Source organism: Phascolarctos cinereus, unplaced genomic scaffold, assembly GCF_003287225.1.
Source record: "Phascolarctos cinereus isolate Bilbo 61053 unplaced genomic scaffold, phaCin_HiC Scaffold_4;HRSCAF=312, whole genome shotgun sequence".
NCBI lineage: Eukaryota > Metazoa > Chordata > Mammalia > Diprotodontia > Phascolarctidae > Phascolarctos > Phascolarctos cinereus.
In genome coordinates this window covers 442,976,836-443,001,165 of record NW_027555847.1, presented here as the reverse complement: position 1 = coordinate 443,001,165, position 24,330 = coordinate 442,976,836, and the positions used below count along the sequence as shown (strand labels likewise).

At 37.1% G+C, this 24,330-nt stretch overlaps 1 protein-coding gene across 2 annotated transcripts; it reads left to right on the top strand.

The window, feature by feature from the left end:
• Window positions 1–2: 2 nt before the first annotated feature.
• CA2 (carbonic anhydrase 2) lies at window positions 3–22,999 on the top strand. 2 transcript variants are annotated; one of them, XM_020995738.2, is made up of 7 exons: window positions 5–571; window positions 1,787–1,984; window positions 12,993–13,111; window positions 16,358–16,450; window positions 19,187–19,249; window positions 19,869–20,024; window positions 22,191–22,999. In XM_020995738.2, exons 1-7 carry the CDS (start codon window positions 532–534, stop codon window positions 22,314–22,316), a joined length of 795 nt encoding a protein of 264 aa, XP_020851397.1. In that variant the 5' UTR covers window positions 5–531; the 3' UTR covers window positions 22,317–22,999. The 2 variants fall into 2 exon arrangements, with proteins under 2 accessions (XP_020851398.1, XP_020851397.1); XM_020995739.2 differs by lacking the exon at window positions 19,187–19,249 and having other exon boundaries at window positions 3–571.
• Window positions 23,000–24,330: the final 1,331 nt, after the last annotated feature.

The window sequence follows — 24,330 nt, the reverse complement described above, 5'->3', positions numbered from 1 at the left end:
GCAGGGAGGGGGATGGGGTGCATGCATGTAGACGCTTTCCTGCTATCCTCCACGGCCGTCTCTGCAGCAGAGCTTCGGGTGTTTGAGGCTGGGCCGGGGGATCTTGGCCCTATTCTCACCGCCCTTAACCCGGACTTGCTGCTCTGTGCATGGGAGATGTCAGCGCAACGAAAGAACTAGGGAGCCGGCCAGCAAGGAGGAGAGGAAGGGACGGGAGAGCGGGCCTGAGATTATATAGGGGAGCTTTCCACGCCTTCCCTCTAGCCCGCCTCGATCAGGCTCAGCCCCCAGAGATAACATCCCAACTACTGCCCCCTCCCTACCCCAAGTCCAACCAGTGTCCCCTATCCCCCCTCCCCCTTCAACCATCTCCTCCCTTTCTGCCCCCACCTCTCCGGTCGCAAAGGGACTTGGAGTTGGCGGGAGCCTATAAAAGCCCATCACAGAAAGAGCCGGGGACAGGCTTGCTGTAACCAGTGCAGAGGTGCAACCCAAGAGCTAATTACTAAACCTTGAACAGCTTGCAAGACCATGTCCCAACATCACTGGGGATATGAGCCAGGCTTAAACGGTGAGTGAAAGCGTTCGGGGAGAAGGGACGACTTCCTTCCCTCCTTTCCTTTCCCCTTCAACCGTCCTCTGCCCCAAATCCCCAGTTGCCCATCACGAGCCAGAGAGGATGGTGATGGCTGGAGCAGTGGCTCCTCCGCACTGCACCTGCTGTTTACTGCAGCCTCAGCTTTGCAAGCTTGAGGCTCAGGTGCGCATGGGGATCTCCCAGGCGCGCCCCGCTTCCCAAGCCTCCCTCCTGCCTCTGGTTCCCAGCTGAGGCACGGGTCTGGTCCCCCTATTCACTATCACGTTTTCCTTTGGGTCGCTGGGCAACCGGGTGGGTACTGTCGAGGAATCAAATGATCCTGCTCATTGCTTTTGGCAAGCAGGGGCAGGCAGGTAAGGGCAAGCAGATCTCCCTAAACCCTGCTTCTTCTTTTTCCCCTTCTCTTATGAGATAGAGGTGGATGTTGAAAGTTCCTTTAGTGCATTTCAGAGCCCATATACTAATCTGAAAGAACGCTAGGCATTGTTTTCACCCAGGAGGCATAAGAGACAGCCGGCACGTCCTCCACGCTGTCTGTGACTCACAGATCTTTTCCCAAGGACTGTCCCATTCCTTTCGTGTAGGAGGAGAGCTTCCTACTGGCTGGTTTATTTCCGTTATGGTGTGTTTCTGAGAGTTTTCCTTTCTTGTCTACCACCTTGTAATTTAAAGGTTCATTAGGAATCCGAATGAACGGGTACATGTCTTTAGGTTTTCTGAAGCTTTAAAGGGCGAAGGGGGGGGGGGGGTCTGGAGTGTAAAAGGGGCTAGGCACTTTGTCTCCAGATCCGTAAAGGAACCAAAACCATGACATTTCATTCATAATCAAGAGAGAGACAGAGAGAGACGAAGAGAGAAAGACAGACACATACAGAGAGAGTGTGCGTGTGTGTATGAAAACTCTTTGAGATAATATATGTGTTAATGCTTTTTTAGAGTTGCCTGAAAATGTAGGCTGTTACTGCTGTCATCACCAAATTAAACAAGTAGTGTCTAAAGTCTGCAGAAGGCAAAGACTGCAGGTGGCGGATCTATCGATCTGCCTTCCAGCCGCTCTGTCAGCGTAGTCTACCTTGTTCCAGTGACCTGTTGTCTGTTGCACATTCTGTTAAAGGGCTCTCCTCTGGTGGGTCTGGCCTTTGTACTTTCTTCTCTTAATAGATATATATGCCTCTTCTCTCACCATAGGGCCAGATAGCTGGCATAAGGCTTTTCCTATTGCCAATGGAAAACGACAGTCTCCTGTGGAAATTGAGTACTCCAAAACGCAGTATGACTCTGCTCTGAAACCTCTGAAGTTGTCCTATGACCCTTCTACTGCTAAGAGGATCGTCAACAATGGTCACTCTTTCAACGTTGAGTTTGATGATTCTGCTGATAAATCAGGTCAGTCTCTGGAATGTGCACCCTCTATTAAGAGTAGCTTCAGCTTATAAGAGTAGTGCGGAATATAGAGAGGCAAGAGCTTCTAACATCTGAGCAGTTTCAATTAAAAAAAAATCCAAGGCAGCTTTAAAAAAAAAACACAAAACAGCCTGCTGAAAAGTCCCTAGAAGTGAGCTCTTTTACCTTCTCCTAAGGGAACCCTTTAAACAGTGCCAGCACAGCTCCCGGAAGCCAAAAAGTATTCAATAAATGCTACTTAATCTACTGTTTGGTTTATCTTCTTAGTAGTTAGTGCTCTCATTCTTTTTAAATTAGTATGTTTATGCATATTTCTTTACACGTTGTCTCACCCCAGGCTAAAATACTGGAGGGCAGACTGTGGTTTGTTGGTTTGTTTTTTGTGTTTTTGTTTTTTCCCTTTGGTCTTTGTATATCCAGCAGCTACCAAAGCTAGATCTGCACATAATAGTGGAATGATAAATACTTGTTGGTTTAGATTGGATCATTGTGATTTCTGGCAATATTTTCCTCCCAAAGTAAAATGGCTAACCCATACTCTGTCTAAATAACCACAAAATATACATTAATGGCATAGTATATATAATGTATAAGATGTATATTTAGAAATATTGGACTTTTGAAAATTCCAGAACCTTAGCTAAAGTACATCAAGAACATATGATAATCTTACTATCAAACCAGCAGTGAGGAGGAAATTGTAGAAATTTCAAAATTCTTGGAAACATTAGCATTTGTCAATATGTCTGGGTTCTGGTCTTGGCTAATAAAAAATAGCACTACACCTATCTATGTCCAGATCACTTGCAACTAACCTAGATATTCTTTATATATGGGAACATACATATTGAATGTTACTGACAAAACAGTTATTGCATTTTCTTTATAGCAAGACATCTGTTTATAAGAAATGACTAATATTAATTTATAATTCGTATTTCTTATAGTTTCCAAGCATGGAGCAGTGCACAAACATAGGTGCTTAATAAATGTTTGTTTACTATTACATCTGGGATATTCTCTTTCTCTCATGTTTCTTCTTCTCCCTCCCTTTCTCCTCTCTTCCTCTTCCTCCCTTCTCTTCCTTCTCCTCTATTTTCTTCCCTCCCCTTTCCTCCTTTTTTCTCTCCACCTTCTTCTTCCTCCTCTCTTCCCTCTCCTCTCTCTTATTCTCCCTCCTGCCCCCCTCTCTCCCCTTTTTCTCCTTTTTGTAGAAACAGGGAAACAATCCTATTTAGAGACAGTAGCAGCCTTATTTGACTACTGGCTGATTTAACTTGTCAGTGCCCTATTTTCTTAAGTTCTTTTGTGTTGTCATCTAGCAAATGCTTCAGGAAATAAATTATCTGTGCCTAGAATCATTTTTTCTTTTTTTTAGTAGATGGGGTGGAGAAGGGAAAGGAGAAAGGAAGAAGATTGGGAAAAGATAACATTCCCTCTCCACTACCTACCCCATGTGCCAGGGTGTATATATATATATATATACCCTTAGTGATTTTAGCTAGTACTTCACAGTGTTTGTTTAATGACTAGATTTTATTTTAGTAGGTATATTTTATATTTAGTAACATTTATAAACCATAGGAAGCTCTTTGAATTATTTTTTAAAATCTTTTTTTTTGTTGCAGGATTCTTTAGACATTTTGTATTTAGTTGATGGGTAAATTAGGAATTAAAATTGAGGAATTTTGAATAGAGAAGATTATTTTATTACCAGGTAAAGAATATCTTTGCAGTTAGCATATAATGTGAAAGTCTCTATCAGGGCCAGAGGCCTGGGGAATAGTGCAGATATAGAAAGCATGTTATGAAATTTCATAAATAAGTTGTCTGGAAATGTTATAGTCTCAAGCATCCTTTTGAGAGAGAGTGTCTAAAAAATAGTAGCACTGACATGAGCTCCTATAATGTGAAGCTACTGAGTTTCTCAAAGATATACTTGAATAAGGGCAAGAGATAAAGTACAGAAGTGTTTGCTAAAACTCTAAAACTCATTGGTTGCCAGATAGAAGTGTTACACACACACACACACACACACACACACACACACATCCTGATTGCCCCTCCCCCATATTCATCATGTTTTTTCTGTGATATGCTGGAGCATTTTGGTAGGAAGGGCATTCAATTTGGAGCCAGAATTTATGGGTTCAGATTGGGGTTCTAATTCTTACTAGTTATGTGGCATTAGAAGCAGGTCATTTTATTTCTCTGAGCTTTGTACAATGAAGTATTTTGACCATAATAAAAACTAGTATTTATATTGCCTCCATTGCTGTCCATATTACCTCATTTGATAATCTCTAGATAACCTCTAAGATCCCTTTCAACCATAGATTCTAGGTATATCTAGGTATACTACATTAGACAAGTTAATTCCTTACTGTGTTCTTCAAACAGCTGCCGAATGTGAGCATGCCATCAACCTTCTAGTAACAATATGTATTGTCTAGTAATCCATATAATATATGTGTAAAGCACACTTTACTGAAAGATGCATGGTCATATTTGGCAGCCACTTGAAAATCAGAGTAGGAAGTTATTTAACTGTTCATACACATTCAAATTTTAATTCTGAAAAGTTTGCATTTGTGTGAAATGTGTTGTCATGCTGAGCAGTGAAGGAATACCAGGCTTTGGATTGCCCAAATCATTTCCTTATTTTTATTCCCAGACAGCTGGTAAGTTAAAAGCATAGGTTCCTTTTCTCTATGGAATCCACAGTTGGGTTAATATTTTAAAAAATATCCTATTTGATAGTGCCCATTTTTCCAAACCTAAGGAAATAAAAATAATGTTTCACAGCAGGTGTTTGCACTTAAACAAGATTTTATAAATTCTGAAATATTTATAATACCAAAATGAAATGCTTCTTTAATATCTGTAATATTTTGTCTGCAAATCTAAAAATACAGCTTTCATGGTGTCTAGAATTCAGACGATTTGTCCCCTCATTTTTTTGCCCCTGGTCTTTTTCTTTGAACGTTTACTCTGTTAATTATTAACTATCCTAGGATTATAGTAGTAAGCTAAAACAGTAAATTTAGTGCAGTGAAGCCTGGCAAACCTTTCATGCTATTTTTTTTAACCTTTTATACACATTCAGTAAATGATGGCCACTGAACACTTAAGTACTCCTAGTGTTTGGCGCAGAAGACAAGAGTTCTGGGCTTGGAATCAGGAAGACTAATTAATCTTCCTGAGTTCAAATCCAGCCTCAGACACTTATTAGTCACACAGCTAGCTAGTAAGTCTCTGAGGCCAGATTTGAGAGCAGGTTGTCCTGACTCTATCCACTGTGCCACTGAGCTGCCCCTGGCTTTCTGTATACAGTAATTTATACTCTTATAGAGTTGCCTGGGGGCACTGAGAAGTTAACTGGCTTATCCATGTGTCACACAGTTAAAATGTATCTGAAGCAAGACTTGAATGAAGTTCTTCCTGACTCAAAGACTGGCCCTCTTTTCACTGAACCATCTACCTTTCTCATTTATATAATATATTTAGGGCCTTATGAAAGCACATATCAATTGCCCAGGGAACTCAGAGTCTTTAAGTTGAAAAAAAAAAGTTGCTGACACACATTGGTTTCTTACTAGCAGTATGCACAGAAGTGAAATGACAGCTTTTATAAATAATAATAATAATAATAATAATACTAAATTGATCCAGAGCTAGATTCATTGGGTATCTAAAGGCATTCATGCTAAAAAGCAATAATAGCTAATAGACATTAGCAGCAAGATCAAGAACATTCTAAGATTATGTATCAGTCGTTAAGCCAGTGATCTCTGTCAACATGTTATATAACTATAACTTAGAACTCACAAATATTTTTAAGTAAATGCAACAGATGTCAGCAAGTAGACTATTTTACTATTTTATAAAGCTAATAATTCAGTAGTAGTACTTAATAGGGTAGCTAGGACCATATAGTTATAGACTGTCCCATTTAGGAAAAAATGTCACTAAAACATACAAGGAAAACCAATAGGTGTCTGAGCATCAGAAACAAAAATGGAAATTGAGGTCTATCAAAGTAGAAGTCAATCATGCCAACAAATGGAGTGGTTTCTTAGATATGAGGTACCCATTGTGTGGAACTGACAATCTATCATGTTTTAGGCACGATTCAGAGGGTGGTACTTCTGGAGATCTCTAGGAAATTCCTTTTCCAACAATGGATTATTGTAATGTACTTGGGTAGTAAGGACTGGTGTTGTAAAGATGACTTTGCATAGATTTACCTGAATCATAATAAAGTTTGCATTTGTCTCTAAGGCTACTTTAAAGATGTCTATAAATTATTAAAAATAATCATTTAACCTTTTATTAACTTATGTTGTGTGTGTATACCCAAATGGCTTTAAAAGTCAGAAAAAATATTGCTTTATACTTGTATGCTTTTTTTGAATGATTAAAAAATGACTTCAAAGTTTTAAAATAGTTCAATAATTTATTTTGTTTTGACCAGATGATATGTCTTTTTTTTAACCATAACCCATTATAAATATCCCTTTTGTTAAGAGGTTTTTTTTTAAATAGTATGTTGACATTTTTAGATTTCCTGTACGTCTTCATTTCCTGCGAACAGAAACTCCACTTCATTTGCTTCCTTGATCATGTTATCTTCTCACTTCATTTTCACAGTAACATTTCAAACTTAGAAAACTTTTCAATGATTCAAATTTTTCATTATTCTGTAAACATCACATACTGAAACATCAGAGGCTAAAACTAACTGTGACCGAGGTATTGTTGAAACAATACTGAATTCTTAATCACTTATTGTGGTGATTTAGCTTGCTATGTTTCATTTTAACTGTGGAATTAATAAGCTTTAATCAGTTCTGGTTAAAGCTATTACTCAGTAATCTTATAAACTCCTTTAAAAAACAAGTTAATGAAAAATTGCTAATCTAGTTATAATGACTATTTAAAAAAAACTCTTGAAAATAATTCTACCCAATCTGAGATCTTTTGTTAAACGTTTGATTTTGAAGGTATTTTGTACACAGTTTATTAATAATATAAAAACATTTTAATTTCCAGCCAAGTACTAATCTTATAAAATAATTTTGTCCACACTGTTCGGTCAAAATGTGGATTTCTCTTAGTCTAATTTGGAATGCCTTTGCCTAGAAACTTCAATTATTTTAGCCAGGTAACCTGCATTTTTCAAGGGGGAAAGAAAAAAATAAATTAAGCAATTGTTACAGTAGTCATTACAAAGAGACCATTTTCTACTTCTTAAATTGGGCGCTAGTACTGAATGCACGAAGTTAACATTGTATACTCCTAAACTTGCTCTGAATTGTTAATTGTTTCATTCTAAATATCTCATTGAATCGTTTCAGTCTTAATAAGGAAAAAAAAAAGGTTCTGGAATACCTGAAACATGAGGTACAAACATTAATGTGGGGCACATAGTACTACACAATAATTTGTATCATTAATTATAGTGTCCTAATCATATGGTTCGTTATGCTCATATCAAAGATTTTATACCTGTACATAACAACAGCCTATTTAAATTATGATCATTTGTTGGTTTTTAAAAAAAATTTGATTGTTCTCCTTGTAGTGAGATTGATAGGCTAATGACTCACTGCTATAAAGAATTCAGTTCAATTCATTAACATATTTTTTATTTTATTATTTTCACTTTTCAAACAAGTGTTTTTTAAAAAATTATTCTGTTCCTCCCACTCCCTATCTTGAGTAATGCAATTTAAATATATATGTGTGTATGTATATATACACATATATATTTACATGGAGTGGCAAAACAAAACCCCACATTAACCACATAGATCACATATTAGCCATGCATGCATATACATACATATGTATGTATATATACATACATGTATATACATAAACATACACACACATATCACTTTCTGTATTCTGTCCAGAGGTGAGTGGTATTCCACCTTAAGCACCTTACTACTATATAAGCACCATATCCATAATGTCAAAGACATATCTATGCCAAACACTAGTTTGTCTTCTTGTTCTTCTCTGGTAGGGCACTTAAGACAGGACTTCTGTTATGACATTTTCATTTTTACAAAGTTGCCCTTACTATCCAGAAAACATTTCCTGTTGTTTTTTTATAATTATTCCTAAAGATTGCTGACCAAATCCAAAACAATAACCTATTGTTTTTGGTAAATAATTTAAATACAACTTTCTATTTTTCATAGTATTGCCCATTTGTTTAGCAAGCCACAATCCCCTTCATTAACATTTTTTTTCTTATTAATGATTCACAAAGATGTTTTCTTGGAGTGTTGGATTAGAGGGACAATTAACATTCACTAACTATAATTTGTTAGAATTCCCTCCCCCCGTACATGCAAAAATGTATGCACAGGGGGCAGCTAGGTGGTGCAGTGGATAGAGCACCAGCCCTGGAGTCAGGAGCACCTGAGTTCAAATGTGCCCTCAGAACAATCCTTACTGGCTGTGTGATCCTGGGCAAGTCACTTAACCCCAATTGCCTCACCCCTCCCCCAAAATGTATGCACAGGCTTGTGGAGAATTGACCTAATGGAAATGGAGAACTAACTCTAAACCATGCTTTGAACAGATATTAGAAAGACAACAGCATTACTCCTACAGGCTATGTGTGTACTTGCCTATATATTGGCATCTATAGAGAAAATAAAAGGAAATTCAGCTCAGCCCTTTTGGCTTTTTGGTTATAATAACAATGGCTAACTCTTTTTTTTAAAAGCCAATTTCACTTTTAGAATTTTATTTGATTAATTTATATAGGTAAATGGGTATTAGATTGAAAGCTGCAGGAGACCTTAGTTGGAGGTAAAATAGAAATTACCTCCAGTTAAGGTCTCTTGCAGCTTTCAAGATGCTCGTTTTAAAGATGAAGAAACTGAGGTGCACAGAGACTAAAGGGACTTGTCCGCGGTTATTAGTGGAGCCCGGATTTGAGCCTGAATTCTTTTAGTCTAAATTTAGTGCTCTTCTGCCATATCATTCCTTAGAAATTCAAATTAAATAATAACCTAATTAGCATGACAAAAACAAATTTTATTTACAAAGGCATTGTGGCCTCAGTGTATTTTCTGTTAATTCCTTATGATTTCATTGGCTTTATTATTTAAAACAGAAAATTTGTTTTATCCTCAGAATACAATTAGTAGAGTCTATGTATTTTTAAACTGATATGTATATATACACAAAAACCCTATGGATGAGTTCCCCAAACCAGACATTCTGTTTTTCTCTGAAAACTTTTTCCCACCTTCTTCTATGTTTCATATGTACCAGAGTGTACTTGTTCTTCATATGTACCAGAAAGCTGGAGGAAAAAAATGCATGGAAACAAGCAAAACTTTGTTTACTTTTCCTTGCTCATTGACAGCCCATTTTTTTTTAGAATTCAAACACTAAACTAGTTAGACATGTGCTGTTTGTATGTAATACATATAATTTCCTTATATATTATCTACTACATTAGACCTTTTATATGTAGGAATTACTCAGCAATATGTTTTCTTGGACTTCCTGAGTACTTGCAATGTACAGTATACCGGAATGTCAACCTTAGGTCAGCGGGAGCTGTTGGGGCTGATGTTCTCATTTGCATTGTTTTCAGGTGTCTCATTCCTTTGTAAAGTAGAAAGTCATATCCTCTTTTCTACACCCCTCCTAGGGATCTCATTTGTTTGTATTCCGGTCTTGATTTTGGGGTTGTTTGTTACTAGTTAGTCCCCTCAAATTTTATTTTTAAATAGAGTCTCTTTATCTTTCCTCACCTCTCCTCAGGAAATCTTTCTTCTCTGAAATGACAAGAGTTTAGAAAATGTTCATTAAGAGGCCAAGATAGCATTATTTGGCCTTAAAAATGAACAAACATGTGCTTTGTGCTTAGTTACCTTTAACCCAAATACCCCTTTCTCTTTTTTAAATAAAAGGACCTGCAGTACTTTTAAGTGAGTTTGAGCATTTATGTTAATTTACCTTTAGAAGAATTCATGGCATGCTTTGGCTACCCAGGCTGCTGTTAATTTGGCTCCAGACTTAAAAAGTTTCTAAGAAACAGTTAATTGAATAAAAAGCGGGAAGTGCAGGTTCTTGCACCAACTAAATTATAAGCATTTGTTTGCGGGTCTTAGCTGCATAAAAGTCTTTAAGGCAGGAGAGAATTTTCTAACCTGGAGCATCTTGTTCTGAAAATGATTCCTGGTTACAATAGATAAGCACAGAAAAAGTGTTTAAATATTAAGCCTGATTGGTTTAGGATATTAATGGAGTCAACTCTGAATTGATATTCACTACTTTTTAATTTACTGGGTTTTTTAAAATACAAAATAAATGGACAAAGATTTGAAAATCACACACACACAAAAAAGGTTTTAAAAACCCCCCTGTAATAAGGCTTATTCAACTTAGAACCTAAGACTGACAGGATTCATCCAAGGGGGAAAATAAGCCTTAGATGAATTAAAGAAGATTGATTGAGTCATTTTCTTGACATGATCTTATTTAATTCATTTTGACATGTCGGTCTGCCATCCAAGTGTGTTAGTTTCATGGGGGTAACATAAGGATATTTATAAACAGAATTCCCATATAATGACTAGGCAATCCATTAGTTTAAAAGCAAACAGATTATTACATTGTATATTTCAGAAAGCTAATTTTTAAGTCATTTAAAAAACTATATTGCATTTTATGAAAGAATAGTATCTTGGTTTTGTTTTTCGTTTGAAGAATAGCTGATGCTTAAATATAGGTATAATGTCTCTTTTATAGGCCAATCCTATTACAACAGCTTTTTGTTTGCAATTCTTTTGTTTGGAGAGATACGATTTGAACAGAATATATCCAAATTCATGTTTATAGAGAGCCATGTTAACCCCAACTGTGTCAGGATACTTTTTTTTTCTCTCAATGGACAAGAGGGCTGGGATTGTCAGAATTGGTGATTTCATTCCTGTAGGATTTTACCATCTTAAAAACTTCCTCTACATCACAATGAACATTTTCCATTTAGAGGGTGGCTTGGGGGGGGGCACTGAGAAGGTCTGTAATTCTAGGTCGTGCATCTAGTAGGTGTCTGATATCAGACTTGAGCCCAGGACTGTCTGACTTCTAGGCTAGGCTGGAGTTCAACACTTCCTTCAGTCGACTAACATTTATTAAGTACTTACTGCAGTCAGATGGGTGCTAATTCCTGGGGATACAAAGAAAAGCAAAAGACCCTTCAAGCTTTGTTATCTAATAATAGTGATCATTTACCTAATAATATATAATTGACAGCTAACTGATAGTGGCTCCCAGAACAATGAGGCATTGAATAAGTTTTGACATGGGAGAGAATGATGAGAGAGGATGACTGGAGATGTGAATTTAGGTCTTCCTCATAAGTTGAGTCAGACCAGAAAGGGAGCCCTGAGAACCTTGAGGCCTGAATGTTAGGAGGAAGAGGTTTGGCAGAGAAGGCTTGGCTAGGAGAGGTGGGAGGGCTTAGGGGACAAAATTGTATCTACTTAACCATTCAGCTTTGGGCTGGCCCTGTTTTTATATATACTCGGACTCCGTTTCGTTCTTTAAAATCCCTAAACATGCTCCTTCCCTCTGGTCACAGAAAAGACTTCTCTATTTCTCTCTTAGGACAGTCCCTCCCTGCCAGTCCTCCAGATCACATTTCCTTACTCTTTCTCAAGGACCTTCTTCCTCCAAGAAGGGATTCCTCTTTTGTATTTTCAGTCTTATTACATTGGCTCCTTCAATACCAAATACGAGTAGATCTCCCTAATCCAAATTAGTGTCCTTTTAATCTTCCTTTTAATCTGGAAAAAAAGTCTGTCCTGTGTTTCTCCCTCTATGTCATCTTTTCAGCCCCTTGCAGTGAGACTTCTTTTCTAATTATTTGATTGAAACTCCTCTTTGAAATGTCTCCAATGAGACATTTGTGATCATGAGAAATGACATAATGTTTGTAAAGGACTTAGCACAGTGCTGGGCCCACAGTAGGTGCTTAATAAATGTGTATTCCCTTCCCTCCCTCCTAGTGACCTTCCTCACTGCCAAATTCAGTGGCGTTTTTTCAGTCCTCATCTTCCCCTACCTCTCTGCAGCTGGACATTGGATTTTCCCTTAGTTTCAGATGCATACTTTCCTGGTTTTCCTTCTTCCTCTAACTGCTTTCTCTGTCTCCTTTGCTGACTTTGTCCTCTTCTGGACCCTTTAAAAAAAGATCCTCTTCTCTCACCTCCCTACCAGATCTCCTTTGGCAATCTTATTCACCCTGAAGGCTTCAACTCCTTATTAGCTCAATTCTGTGGATTCCAAATCTTTATCTCCAGACATTACCTCTCTTCAGTTCTCCAGACCCACTTTTCAATTGCCTCTAGGATATTTTTCAAAGAATCTCTTTACTTGGGCTTTACTTTCTTTTTTCCCCTCTGGAAAACTATGTAAACTAAAACATGCTATCTTTTGTTTTGAAATACTTAACTTTGTGAGCCTTATTCTTAACAAGTGTAATTGAAGTAAAGAGATGAACTGTGCACCTGGCTAAACTGATCAAAACAGGCAAAGATCTATAAAAAACAAAACAAAAATCAGAATGGGGAGAATGCAAAATTAGTGTAACTGACTTGGCTTATATATGTGTGTGTATACATATTATATATGTATACATATATATATATGTTTATATTAGTTATAACAATAAAGTGGGGGAAAACTTGGTCAATTAGCACCATTTTTAGTACAGGCTAAATTAAATATTATTGTATGAGTTGTGCCTTTAAGTATCCTATATAAAAGCATTTTGAGTGATTTCTTTTTTTTTAAAACCAAGCATTAATTCAGCATAGCAGAACAAATCTGAGTGAATTTCTTGTTCACTGAGTAGAAGCATTACTAACAAAGTAAGCCTTGCACTCTTAACTCCAGTCTGGACATGGGAAATTTTTATTATGGACAGTAACATGATTTCTTTGTATTTCAGTGCTAATTGGAGGACCCCTGATTGGGAACTACCGGTTGATCCAATTTCATTTTCACTGGGGCTCCAGTGGGAGCCTGGGCTCTGAGCACATTTTGAATGGGAAGAAATATGCAGCTGAGGTAGGAAAGTCTTTTTTTTTTCTTTTAATCAATGCATATTCTCAGGAAATGACTCAAAAAATTTTCATTAAAAAAATTTAAACTTCCATACTTGAGCGCATCCATGATTTTCTTGCTATATGTACTGGATCCAATGGTTGATGCTGAAAGCCATTTGCGCTTTCTCCACCCGTGTAGCTTTTGTTGGTATCCTGTTGTGAATTATCTGCCCACATCTACCAAATGTCGGAGGGGAGGGGCAGGAAATTGGAGAATGGAAGGGGATGGAGAATTCCTCTAAATCTTTTGACACTGGAGGAGATGCACACCCACTGTGCATCTGTGTATATTATCCATTATCCTTCATTCTCACTACATGACTAGTTCAATTAATTTCATAAATTATTCCAACCCTTTTCTTCCAAATCTTCTCTTATAAAAGACCTTCACGTCAGAAGAGTGAGACTTCTTTTTTATTATCAAATAAACAAACAAACAAAAAAGCTGTAGTACTTTCAATTACATCACAAAGGTTGGGTTAGCTGGATTGAAGCAGCCAGATGCACAGTGAAGAAGTGCTACATTTGGAGTGCAGATGACCCGAGTCCAAATCTTGCCTCAGATGTAACAATTAAAAAATTCTGAGAAATTCACCCAAATTTCTGGATGAACTAAAATCAGTTTTGACTACATATAGAAAGCAGTCATCTAAAACAGGGTCGTTGTCCCCTCAGTAGCCAAATGACCCAACCTCTTGAGCCTTTGATACTTACAAAGTGTTTTGAACAAGGGGTGCACCTGAGGGTGAAAACAACTCTGATTGGTCAACAAGACAATGAATATTATTATAATGGGAGGTGGGCTATAATAAAATGAGGGTCTTTGGGGTACTTGACTTGGGTCACCCAAATCTTGACTGAAGGAGACATCAATTTCCATATCACCTGCTCGACAAAAGGGAGAATCAACACTCCCCAGACCTGTCTGGGCAAACACAATGAGCTGGAATGCACCCATTAGCCTAAAATTAGAATTTCTTTTACTGTCTAATTAGATTTTGGCTTGGGTAAATCCCACACTGGATCCAATTTCTGAATGAGGAAATAGAAAAGGGGAAAAACATTGGTCCTAATTCAATAATTAGTTATTAAATATAAAAGAGAAATACTAATTTCTCACACAGACATTCACTGACTGTGATTCTGAGAGGTCACAACTCCTCTTGGCCTAAATTCCCTGATCTATAAAACAAGGGTAAAATGCCACCTATTCCACAAGTAAAGCACCATATAAACTCTGGCTATCATTGGCAACTAGATGACTTGGGTTTGAGTCGTTGCTTTGGTATTTACTATCCCTGTGACCACGGGCAAGTATGCTGATCCCTTTAGGTCTTCATTTCCTCATCTATAAAAGGAAGGGGGTTTGCCTTTCAGATATCTTGAACTGGAAGTCTAGCAATCATCTTAAATTCGACATGTCCAAGACTGAATGCATTATCTTTCCTTCTAAACCAGGCCTGTACAACGTATGGCCCTTGGACTGCTTGGCTGGCCAAAGCAGCCTGCAAAAAATGTAGGGTTGGCCACTGTGTACTTTCTCCTGTTTGTTACCTGACCCGTGGCAACCGTCCATCATCAATCTGTCTCTAGTCTAACCTATCTGGGCCCTAAGAAGTTTAGCCTATTTAAATTTTGACCCCTACTGATTGCCAAGTTGTGCAGGTCTATTCTAAACCCTCCTCCCCCACCACTTCCCTATTGCTAGAGAGGGCAGCACCATCCTCCCAGTCCTTCAGGATTACGACCTGGGAATTGTACTCCTCACTCACTCTTTCTCACTCCCATATGCACTCTGTTTCCAAGGCCTTTTGATTTTACTTTTGTAACATCTCTTAAATGTGTCCCTATGTCTCCTGTGATACTGCCACCACTTTAGTGCAGGTCTTTATCACCTCACTCCTGGACTATTTTGTTAGCTGCTGCTGGGTCTCTGTGCCTCAAGTCTTGCCGCTCCAGTCCATCTTCCAGTCAGTCACTAAAGTGCTTTTCCCAAAGAACAGGTGTGACTATGTCACCCTCCTACACAATAAATCCAGTGGCTCCCTACTGCCTCCAGGATCAACTCTATGAAATTCTGGTTGGCATTCAGAGTCCTTCATAACCTAGTTAATTTTCATGCACTTTACTCGCTGACATATACTCTTCTCTTTGGTGACACTGGCCTCCTGGCTGTTTCATAAATAAGACACTCTATCTTTCAGCTCTGGGTTGTCCCCAGTGTCTAAAATACTCTTCTTCCTCTACTCCTCCTACCTTCCTATGAGTCCCAAGTAAAATACCTTCTTTCACTGGAAGTTTTCTCTAACCCTTCTTAATTCTAGTGCCTTCCTGCTGTTAATTTTTTCCTGTTTATACTAAATATTGTGTGCTTTACATACATACATACATACATATATATATGTATATATATGTGTGTATATATATATGTGTGTGTGTATATATATATATATATATATATATATATATATATATATATATATTTGTTTGCATATTGTCTCCCTCATTAGATTGTAAGCCCCTTAAGGGCAGGGGGTGTCTCATATCTCTAGTACTTAGCACATAGTAGGATTTAATAAATGTTTATTGACTGATTGATTAATTGTTCTGTCCAGCTCTTACCTTCTATAACTCTATGATTTTGAAAGAGAAATAAGTAATCTAATTTACATCCAAAGTGTTTTGATTTCTCTTCATTATTACTGTTGATAAAATTTATTTTTATAAAAGAAAGAGTGAAAAATTAAGTGTATATAAGTCCTTTTCTTGTTCTGTCAATTATTTGTGCCCTCCTCTTTGGAATTACTTTGCATTTACTTAGCCTATATTTTAAATTAAATTATCTGTGTATATGTTACCTGTTCTCCCCCTTCTCTCCTCCTCCATATTACCTGTGTTCCACACGGGCAAGAACTGTTGAATTTTTGTCTTTGAATTCCCAGCACCTAACATAGGGCCTGACATATAATAGGTCCTGTTAAATCAGGTATTATTAAATGCTTATTGAGTAAATGAATGAATTGCTAAATGACAACCAAGAACATATTTTAATAGTATAAATATCCATTATCTGCACCATTCCTTTCTTTAAATATTGCTTTACATATAGCCTAAAAACACTATCATAAAGAAAGATGCTATTGATTAGGATCACCTTGAGCATTCATTTTGCTAACTCTTATGCTTTTGTGTGCTTTGATGGCTTTAGCTTCATTTGGTTCATTGGAATACAAAGTATGAGAGTTTCAAGGTTGCTGTGACCAAGGATGATGGACTGGCTGTCATTGGGATCTTTTTAGAGGTTAGTTTCTGTGTAATGTTCTTGAAATATATTGAATCGTATGTAGTGTAAGGGAGCCCTCCCCCAATCCACGCTACCTCACATAAACAACACTTAATGAAAATACTTAGGAAATGCCTTAAATGTTAAAAGCTATTGTGCCTGATTATTTCCTTCAACTACTTTGAAAGATCTGTGATTTCATTAATGTAAGTACTCCCTCTACTGAGGTGGATTACAACCTGTTCCCCCTGCCTTAGTAGATGATCTTCACAAGTTACTGTGGCAGGAGGCCAATACTGATGATAAACTGTTCCTAGAAGTAGCATACAATAGTGGAAAGAACACTGAACTTGGAATCTGAAGACCTGAGTGTGAATTAAGGCTCTGTCACGTACTAATTTTTTTTTAAATCTGCAAGTCAGACTCTCAGTTTCCTCATAAGTATGATGGATGCCAGAATATATATTCTACAATGGATGCTATACAATATGTTATCTATATTATCTACCTTATAAGACTGTCTTGAAGAAAGTGCTTTGTAAACATTAAAATTTTCGTAAATGTGAGTTATAATTATTAGCCAGGTTAATTCTCAAATAACATATCTATTACTGGGACTAACTGAAGCCTTTCTGAAATCTGTCACTATCCTTCCAGTTCCCCAGGCTTACAATTCAGATATCATCCTCAATTTCTCACTGTCTCTCACTCCTCATATCCAATTTGTTACCAAGGCATGTTGAACTCTCAGATATGTCCTCTTCTCTCTTCAGATATTGCTGCCAGCCTGATATATAGGCTTTTACCACTTCACACTTGGACTATTGCAATAGCCTGCTGGTCTATCTGCCAGATTTCTCTTCCCCACTCCAATCCATCCTCCATTCAGCTGCCAAAGAGATTTTCCAAAAGTATAGGTCTGAGTGTGCCCCCCCCCCCCTTAACAAACTCTAGTGGCTCGTTTATCACCTCCTCTATTGAATACAAAATCCTCTTTGGCATTCAAAGCCCTTCTCAATCTGCCCCTTTCTCCTGTCTTATCTCTCCAGTCTTCTTATACCTTGCTCTCCTCACCATGTATTCAATCAGTAATACTGGCCTCCTTGCTACTCCATGAACAGGGCCTTCTTTCTCTTCATTCTGGTTATTTTCTCTGGCTGTCTCCCATGCCTGGAATGATCTCCTTCCTCCTCCTTCTCTTCCTCTTTTTTTTTTTTTAAGAATGTTGTTTATTTATTTCTCAAATTACATGTAAAACAATTTCTAACATTCATTTTTTATTATATTTTTCAGTTCCAAATTCCCTCCCTTCATCCTTCCCTTTCCTCCACCCTCCCTAAGAAGCCAAGCACTTTGATATGGATTATACCTATGCAGTCATGCAAGACATAGTTCCATATTACATCTTTTCTGTCTTTAACTATACCTTTTTTGGATTCCTTGACTTCATTCAAGTCTCAACTAAAATTCCATCTTCTACCGGAAGCCTTTCCCAGTCCTCCAATTCTAGTGCCTTCCCTCTGTTAATTAATTCCTGTTTATCTTGTTAATAGTTTGTACATATTTGTCTACCTGTTGTCGCCCCCATTGGATTGTGAGCTCATTGAGGGTAGGAACAATCTTTTGCCTCTTTTTGTAACCTTAATGCTTAGCGCAGAGCTTAGCATATAGTAAGTGCTTAATAAGTGCTTACTGACTGATTTAGTCTCCATGTGCTTAGGGAAAGCTTGTTCTACCTAGGCATAGCCTTCAAAAATTCAGTGTCACCTCCACAGCATGGTGCATCAGAATAAGACTTTAATGGAAAGGAAACAAGTCCACAAGTGAGAAAACCTTTTGCCCTCTTCCCAGATCCTTTTTAATATCTGAATTTATGATCAGATTCAGGATTGCCCTTGGATTCAGCATTTTCTACATGAGAACTTAGAGTTGAGAGGTTATCTGCCACTGTTTACAGAGGTCACACACCCATAGAGTAAGTTGTAGATCTTCTCATTCGGATGCAGTCCTTCCCCTGTCATCTCCTGCTTGTATTCTATCAGGAGTTTAAGTGTAAATTCTCTTGATAATTATGCAATTAAGACTTTAAAATAGTAGTTATGCCATGGAATCCCTCTTTCTTTTTTTGCTGATGTTTAGAATCATGAAGTTGGCCTCAGTGCTATAGAGGATAGAATGCTTGGGCGTAGAGCCAGGAAAACCTGGGTTCCATTCCTCCTTCTGCCAAATACTGGCTCTGGGACAGAGGGCAAGTCGCATAACCTCTCCCAATACTCTTGGCATCTCTCCAAAACTTGCAGAGATGGAGCTGACCTATGTTGGTAGAGGGAGTTTTCTCATCTGTGACAACAATCACAGGTCTCTTCTCACACCCTAATTGTGTTGAGACATTTTATGCACCCCCCACCCCCAACCCCAATTATCTTTTTTATGTCTAAATAGTGCAAAATGTAGAAAAAGTTTTGTCAAAGTCACAGGATAATTTCATTAGTATATACCACCGAAATGGACAATTCAGGATGGAAAGTAAATTCTTAAATTTAATTGCATAACTGGACAATCTTTATTTCACTTTGGGCTATCTAAACACAGGCCACAGTTATTTGTTCATAAAAGGCAATGAGAAACTCCTGTTAAAACAATCAGGTCGGATATTCTAGGAATCTAATATTTTTTTCTCCATTACATTGATCTGGCAAGTTGAAGCTGGAATCGTACAAACCGTAGTCTTTTGTTGCATGTATTGTATTACAGTTGGGAACTGCTCACCCAGGACTTCAAAAAGTTGTTGATGCTCTGGGTAAAATTCAAACAAAGGTAAGATGATGTCTTTTGGTGGGACGTTGATATTTGTTGGTGCCCCATTAGATTTTTTTTCTGCCCCATCTAGTTTCAGAAAAATCCCCAAATTACTCATCTTATTTGGTTTAGATATAACATGCAGGGTTTTGATCAGTTAAAATAAAGGTTGCAGACTTTGCTCAAAAACTTTAATTCCCAACATTCAGTGACCAACTTTCCTTTACCTCAAGATTCCAATGTGATTGGAATGGGTAAGAATTTAGATTTCCCACCCATCACTGTGATTTATTCTGGCTTGATATTGCCTTTGAAGACATACATAACTATTTCCCTCTCTATTACTTTAGTCTCCTATGTTTAAGTGTCTTAAGGGTTGGAACTGGATAAGGTCTATTTGATGACCCAGTGGGAAAGATAATGGATTATTTTAGAGGATAAGATATGAAACAGACATCTCAAAAATCATGCTTTCTAAATCAAACCAGCCCATATTTTCAAATACTGTTTATTTTCTTTGTGTTTTTCAGTAAATATGGACCCTCACTTAATGAGCATCATTGCTAGAGGAGAGATCTGTATCTATGAATATGCTCCTTCTATGATATTTTAAATATTTTGTTTTCTTTTGTTTAAGGGCGAAGAGGCCGCCTTCACTAATTTTGACCCAACTTGTCTTCTTCCTGAGTCCTTAGAATTTTATACTTATCAGGGCTCACTGACCACTCCTCCTCTCTTGGAATGTGTGACTTGGATTGTCGTACAAAAGCCCATCAATGTGAGCCAGGAACAGGTATGTTTCTTATTGATAGATCTGCTTATATCAGACAAGTTGATCTAAAGAAGCATCTTACTAAAAGAATTTAAAAAATGCAAATGGTATGTTATAGTTGGTAACTTTACAAAAGACTGATACAGATTTTAAGATAATCTTGGAAAGTATATACATAAGTATATATAAATGTATTTTAGGGCCAGAACATATAATCAGAGTGTAGAATATAGAAAATCAGTCATTTTATAGAATATTCATTAGCTTAGGTCTTGACTAGTTTGTAAATAGAGCAATATATATTTAATATTTTGGTACTCACTCCTTGCAAATGTTTTAAAATGTTGTAGTTCTGGGGCATCCTATTGTTTCTAATATCCTATATCTAATATTGCAAAGTGACTCAGCTTCCTATAATGTTCCCAAGATGCGATAACATTACTAACAATGTAATCAATTATGACAATATTTTTCCTTATATTAAACCATTGCTGCATCCCTGGTATAAATGCATTTGAAGCTAGAGAATTACAGAATTACTGGTTCAGAGCTACAAGGGGACCTTAGAAGTCATCTAGGCTGATGACTTTATTTTACTGGTAGGGAAACTGAAGGCTAGAGAAGTGGATGCCAGGCAATGTCAGGCAGGTAGGAAGCGGCAGTTCTCAAGTCTTCTGACTCCAGCGCTAGGTCCTTCTCCCCCACCCCTCCATTGCTTTGTGAAAACATGGAGAGCTTAGAAAAATATTTACACTCTAAACTTGTGTCAAACTAATGGAATAATACCAAGATAGTATAATAGTAATTCACCTAAGTTTTTTATAATTTATGCCCTGGTTACGTTTTCTCTTCTATAGAAGAAATTTTTATGACTTTCCAGGTGCTACCAACATGAAATTCATCATAGTTGACGTTGTTGTGGAAGGATGTTATCCGCAATGAGGAAAGGTGGGGAAAGGTGCACATCTCAGGAACACTGTCTTTGGAGCACAAGTAGTCCTTCCACTGCCCTAGCCCCTGTTTTGATGGATTTTATACTTTTGAAAGTAAGGTGAAAAATGGAAAGCTTTTGATAAAGAATGGTGATAGCTGAGGGAAGCCCTCTCTCTGGATATGCCTTTTTTGTTGCAGATATTAGTGATCAGTGAACTGAAGCAAATTTAGATGTGAGCCCCAAATAGTCACTGTCAATTTCAGAAACCCATGCTCCAGACAGAAAGCTAGAATAGACCTTGTGGAATGAAAGCCATGATTTGTCTAAACTCACCAAAAAATGATTTTTAGTTTAGACCTAGGTCTTTCATGCTTCTCAGTTAGCAGCAGCATTTGAAAGTACATACTAGTTGCTGTGAGGCATTTAATTTTGTTTTTAAAATTTATTTTATTTTTAATTTATGGAATAAAACAAGCATTTTCTATAACAATATAAAAAAAAGATGTTGCACATGAAATTGCAAATCTATTATGTATACTTGCTATTCCTTTTAAATATATAATAAAATTATAATGTAATTTTTTTCCTTTTCCCCCTCCCCCACACTAGAGATGGCTACCATTAGACACAAATATGTGTATACATATTTATATGTATATGTGTGTATATGTATATGTATATATATATACATATATATGTATATATATATGTATATATATATATAAAATCATTCTATACATACTTCTATTTTTCAGTTCTTTCTCAGGATGCAGATAGCATCTTCCTTTATGTGTCCTTTGTGGTTAATTTGGGTATTTATAATAGTCAAAATAACTTATTTGCTCAAAGTTGTTCTTAAAACAATATTGTTGTTATTGTATACAACATTTGCTTGATTCTGCTCATTTTGCTCTTCATGAAAGTCTATCCATATTTTTCTAAGATCGTCTAGTTCATTATTTCTCATAGCACAGTAGTATTCCATCACAATCATATACCACAATGCAAAAGTTTCACAGTTTCTTATAAAAGTGTTTTTATCACTCTCCGATTAAGTCCACAATACATAATTTTAAAAATCAAATATTTATTAAGTAGCTACTAAGTACAGGGCACCCAGCTTGGTACTGGGGATTGTGCAATTACTGGCAAAGGTTTTGAAGCCTGTGGAAATCGGAGCCTCCAGCTATGGCAGCCCAGTTTGAGCACCTTGCTGAAAGTTAATGTGGTTTTTTTTCCTTTTTGTTTTCCAGATGGCAAAATTCTACAGCCTTTATTTCACTGCTGCTGGTGAAAGTCCTGCAAAACACATGGTGGGCAACTGGCGCCCCGTTCAGCCCCTTTCTGGCAGGACAATTAGAAGATCTTTCAATTCTTGATGTCCTAGAGCAATGACCCTCTAGCTAAGCACAATATCAGTCTGTACACTGGCAGCATCTCCACTAGTCTCCGTTTTTTTGTTTTTGTACCAGACATTCTTTCTCATAAAACGTAAAAAAAGTTGTAGATCAACTTAAGATGTTCTTAATGTGTGAACCCAATAACCTACAAGCGCAGACCCATGTGCAATGCTTGGCAAAGTGACATTGACCTGGTGCTTTGGTGATAGCAATGCTTTTTCTGTGACAAGCAACCAATGATAAGGAATAGTAGAATTGCGCCTTCCTTCCCATGCAATAGGGCACATGAGTGAATAGAGCTATAAACCCTAGAGCTGTTTTTAAAATATAGCAAAGCAGAAAAGTTGAAGACAAACCTCCAATAAGTGATTAAATTGCATCAATATAAAGTGTAAGAAGGCAGAATTAATAATAGTAATCCCAAGAGGTTACATTTAAGATATTGAAATATGATTTTTAAAAATTCTTACATGTTTATAGCCATGTAATCTTTAAACAGATAATGTTTTTGTGAATTTTGAATTAAGCATTATCTATAAAAACATTTTAATTATAGTTATAATACAGATTATATTTCCATTCAGAGAACATATACCATAACTTAAAGAAAAAATTAATATTGTATTTTAGATATATGTTGGCTAATAAAATAGATAATTATATTTTGGCTCATAATCTTCTTTATGCTCTGGGCAGATGGGTAAAAAAGGAGAAATGTGTTTTTTTTTCCTCTGCAACTTATGTGTTATAATAAAAATAATTGTTTATATTGTTTATACACTAAGAACTAGAAGTATTATCCCTGAGTGGAAGCACAAAAAAAAATCACAGAAAAAGAAGAGCTGATTATGACAAAAGCAGCAGGCAAGAGGAGAACCTAAATATCTTTACATCCAATCAACAAGGTTCATGAAAGCAGAATAGGCCAATGCATTTGCTTGGTAAGGAAGTTATGATCCTGGAAAGTAAAAAAAAAAAATATCACAGATGCAGAGATGATGGAGCAACAGCTATTTAAATATTGGATGCTTATATTTCCTAGGTCACAGTGATGTACAGGGTCATAGGCCTTGTCCTCAGGGGACTTTCTAGTCTAGTGGAGATGATGTGCACTCTACCAGCATGAACATGGTATTCTCTAATAATCAAAAGATTGGAAAGAGTTGGAAAGGACCTCACAGGACCTGGATTCAAATCCTGGTTCTGCCACTTCTTACTTACATAACCTCAGACAATTTGCTTAATCTCTAGGACTCAGTTGTCTCATCTGTAAAATGATGGTTTAGACACTGGGTGGTTTCTAAGATCCCTTCCAGTTCTAAAACTTGTGATTCTAAGATTTAGGCTGACTTTTATATGAGCAGGAATCCCTTTGACAAGTTCTGTGGTAAGGGGTCATCTCGTTTCTACTTGAGGACTTCCGGTGATGTAAAACTCACCACTTTCAAAGCAGCCCATCCTACTTTTGAACAAGTCTAGTTATTAGGCAGTTATTCCTTATAGCAAACCTCAAATTGTTTAGCTGTTAACTTAGATCTATTTCTTCTCTCTTCCTTCTGGGTCCAGGCAAAATAAATATCATCTCTTTTCTACCCTTCCCATATTTGATAATCCTGGGCTAGGCTTCACTCAGTTAACTTTCAGAGTTTAAGTGCAATGAGATATTCAGGGATCATAGAATGCAATAAAAATGACTTTACTAGGATAATACAAATAGGATACTATTTTTAAGGTTGGAAAGATAGCAAATTAAATAAAAAAAGCTTTTCCCCTCTGTTGCATCTTTAACCATAGCAACCAGCCATATTGGGTCAGAAAGATAGTCTCTGGGGCAGTGGGAATTCAGCTAAAATCACCTACACCAACTCCCTCCACTACCTGTAGGCTGGGCCTTTTAAGCCTCAGGTAGCAAGGAAGCCAAATGACCTTCCCGTCCCTTTAAGAGACCAGTCCAACTTACAGAGCAAGTGGCACTCCTTCCACACTTGCAGAC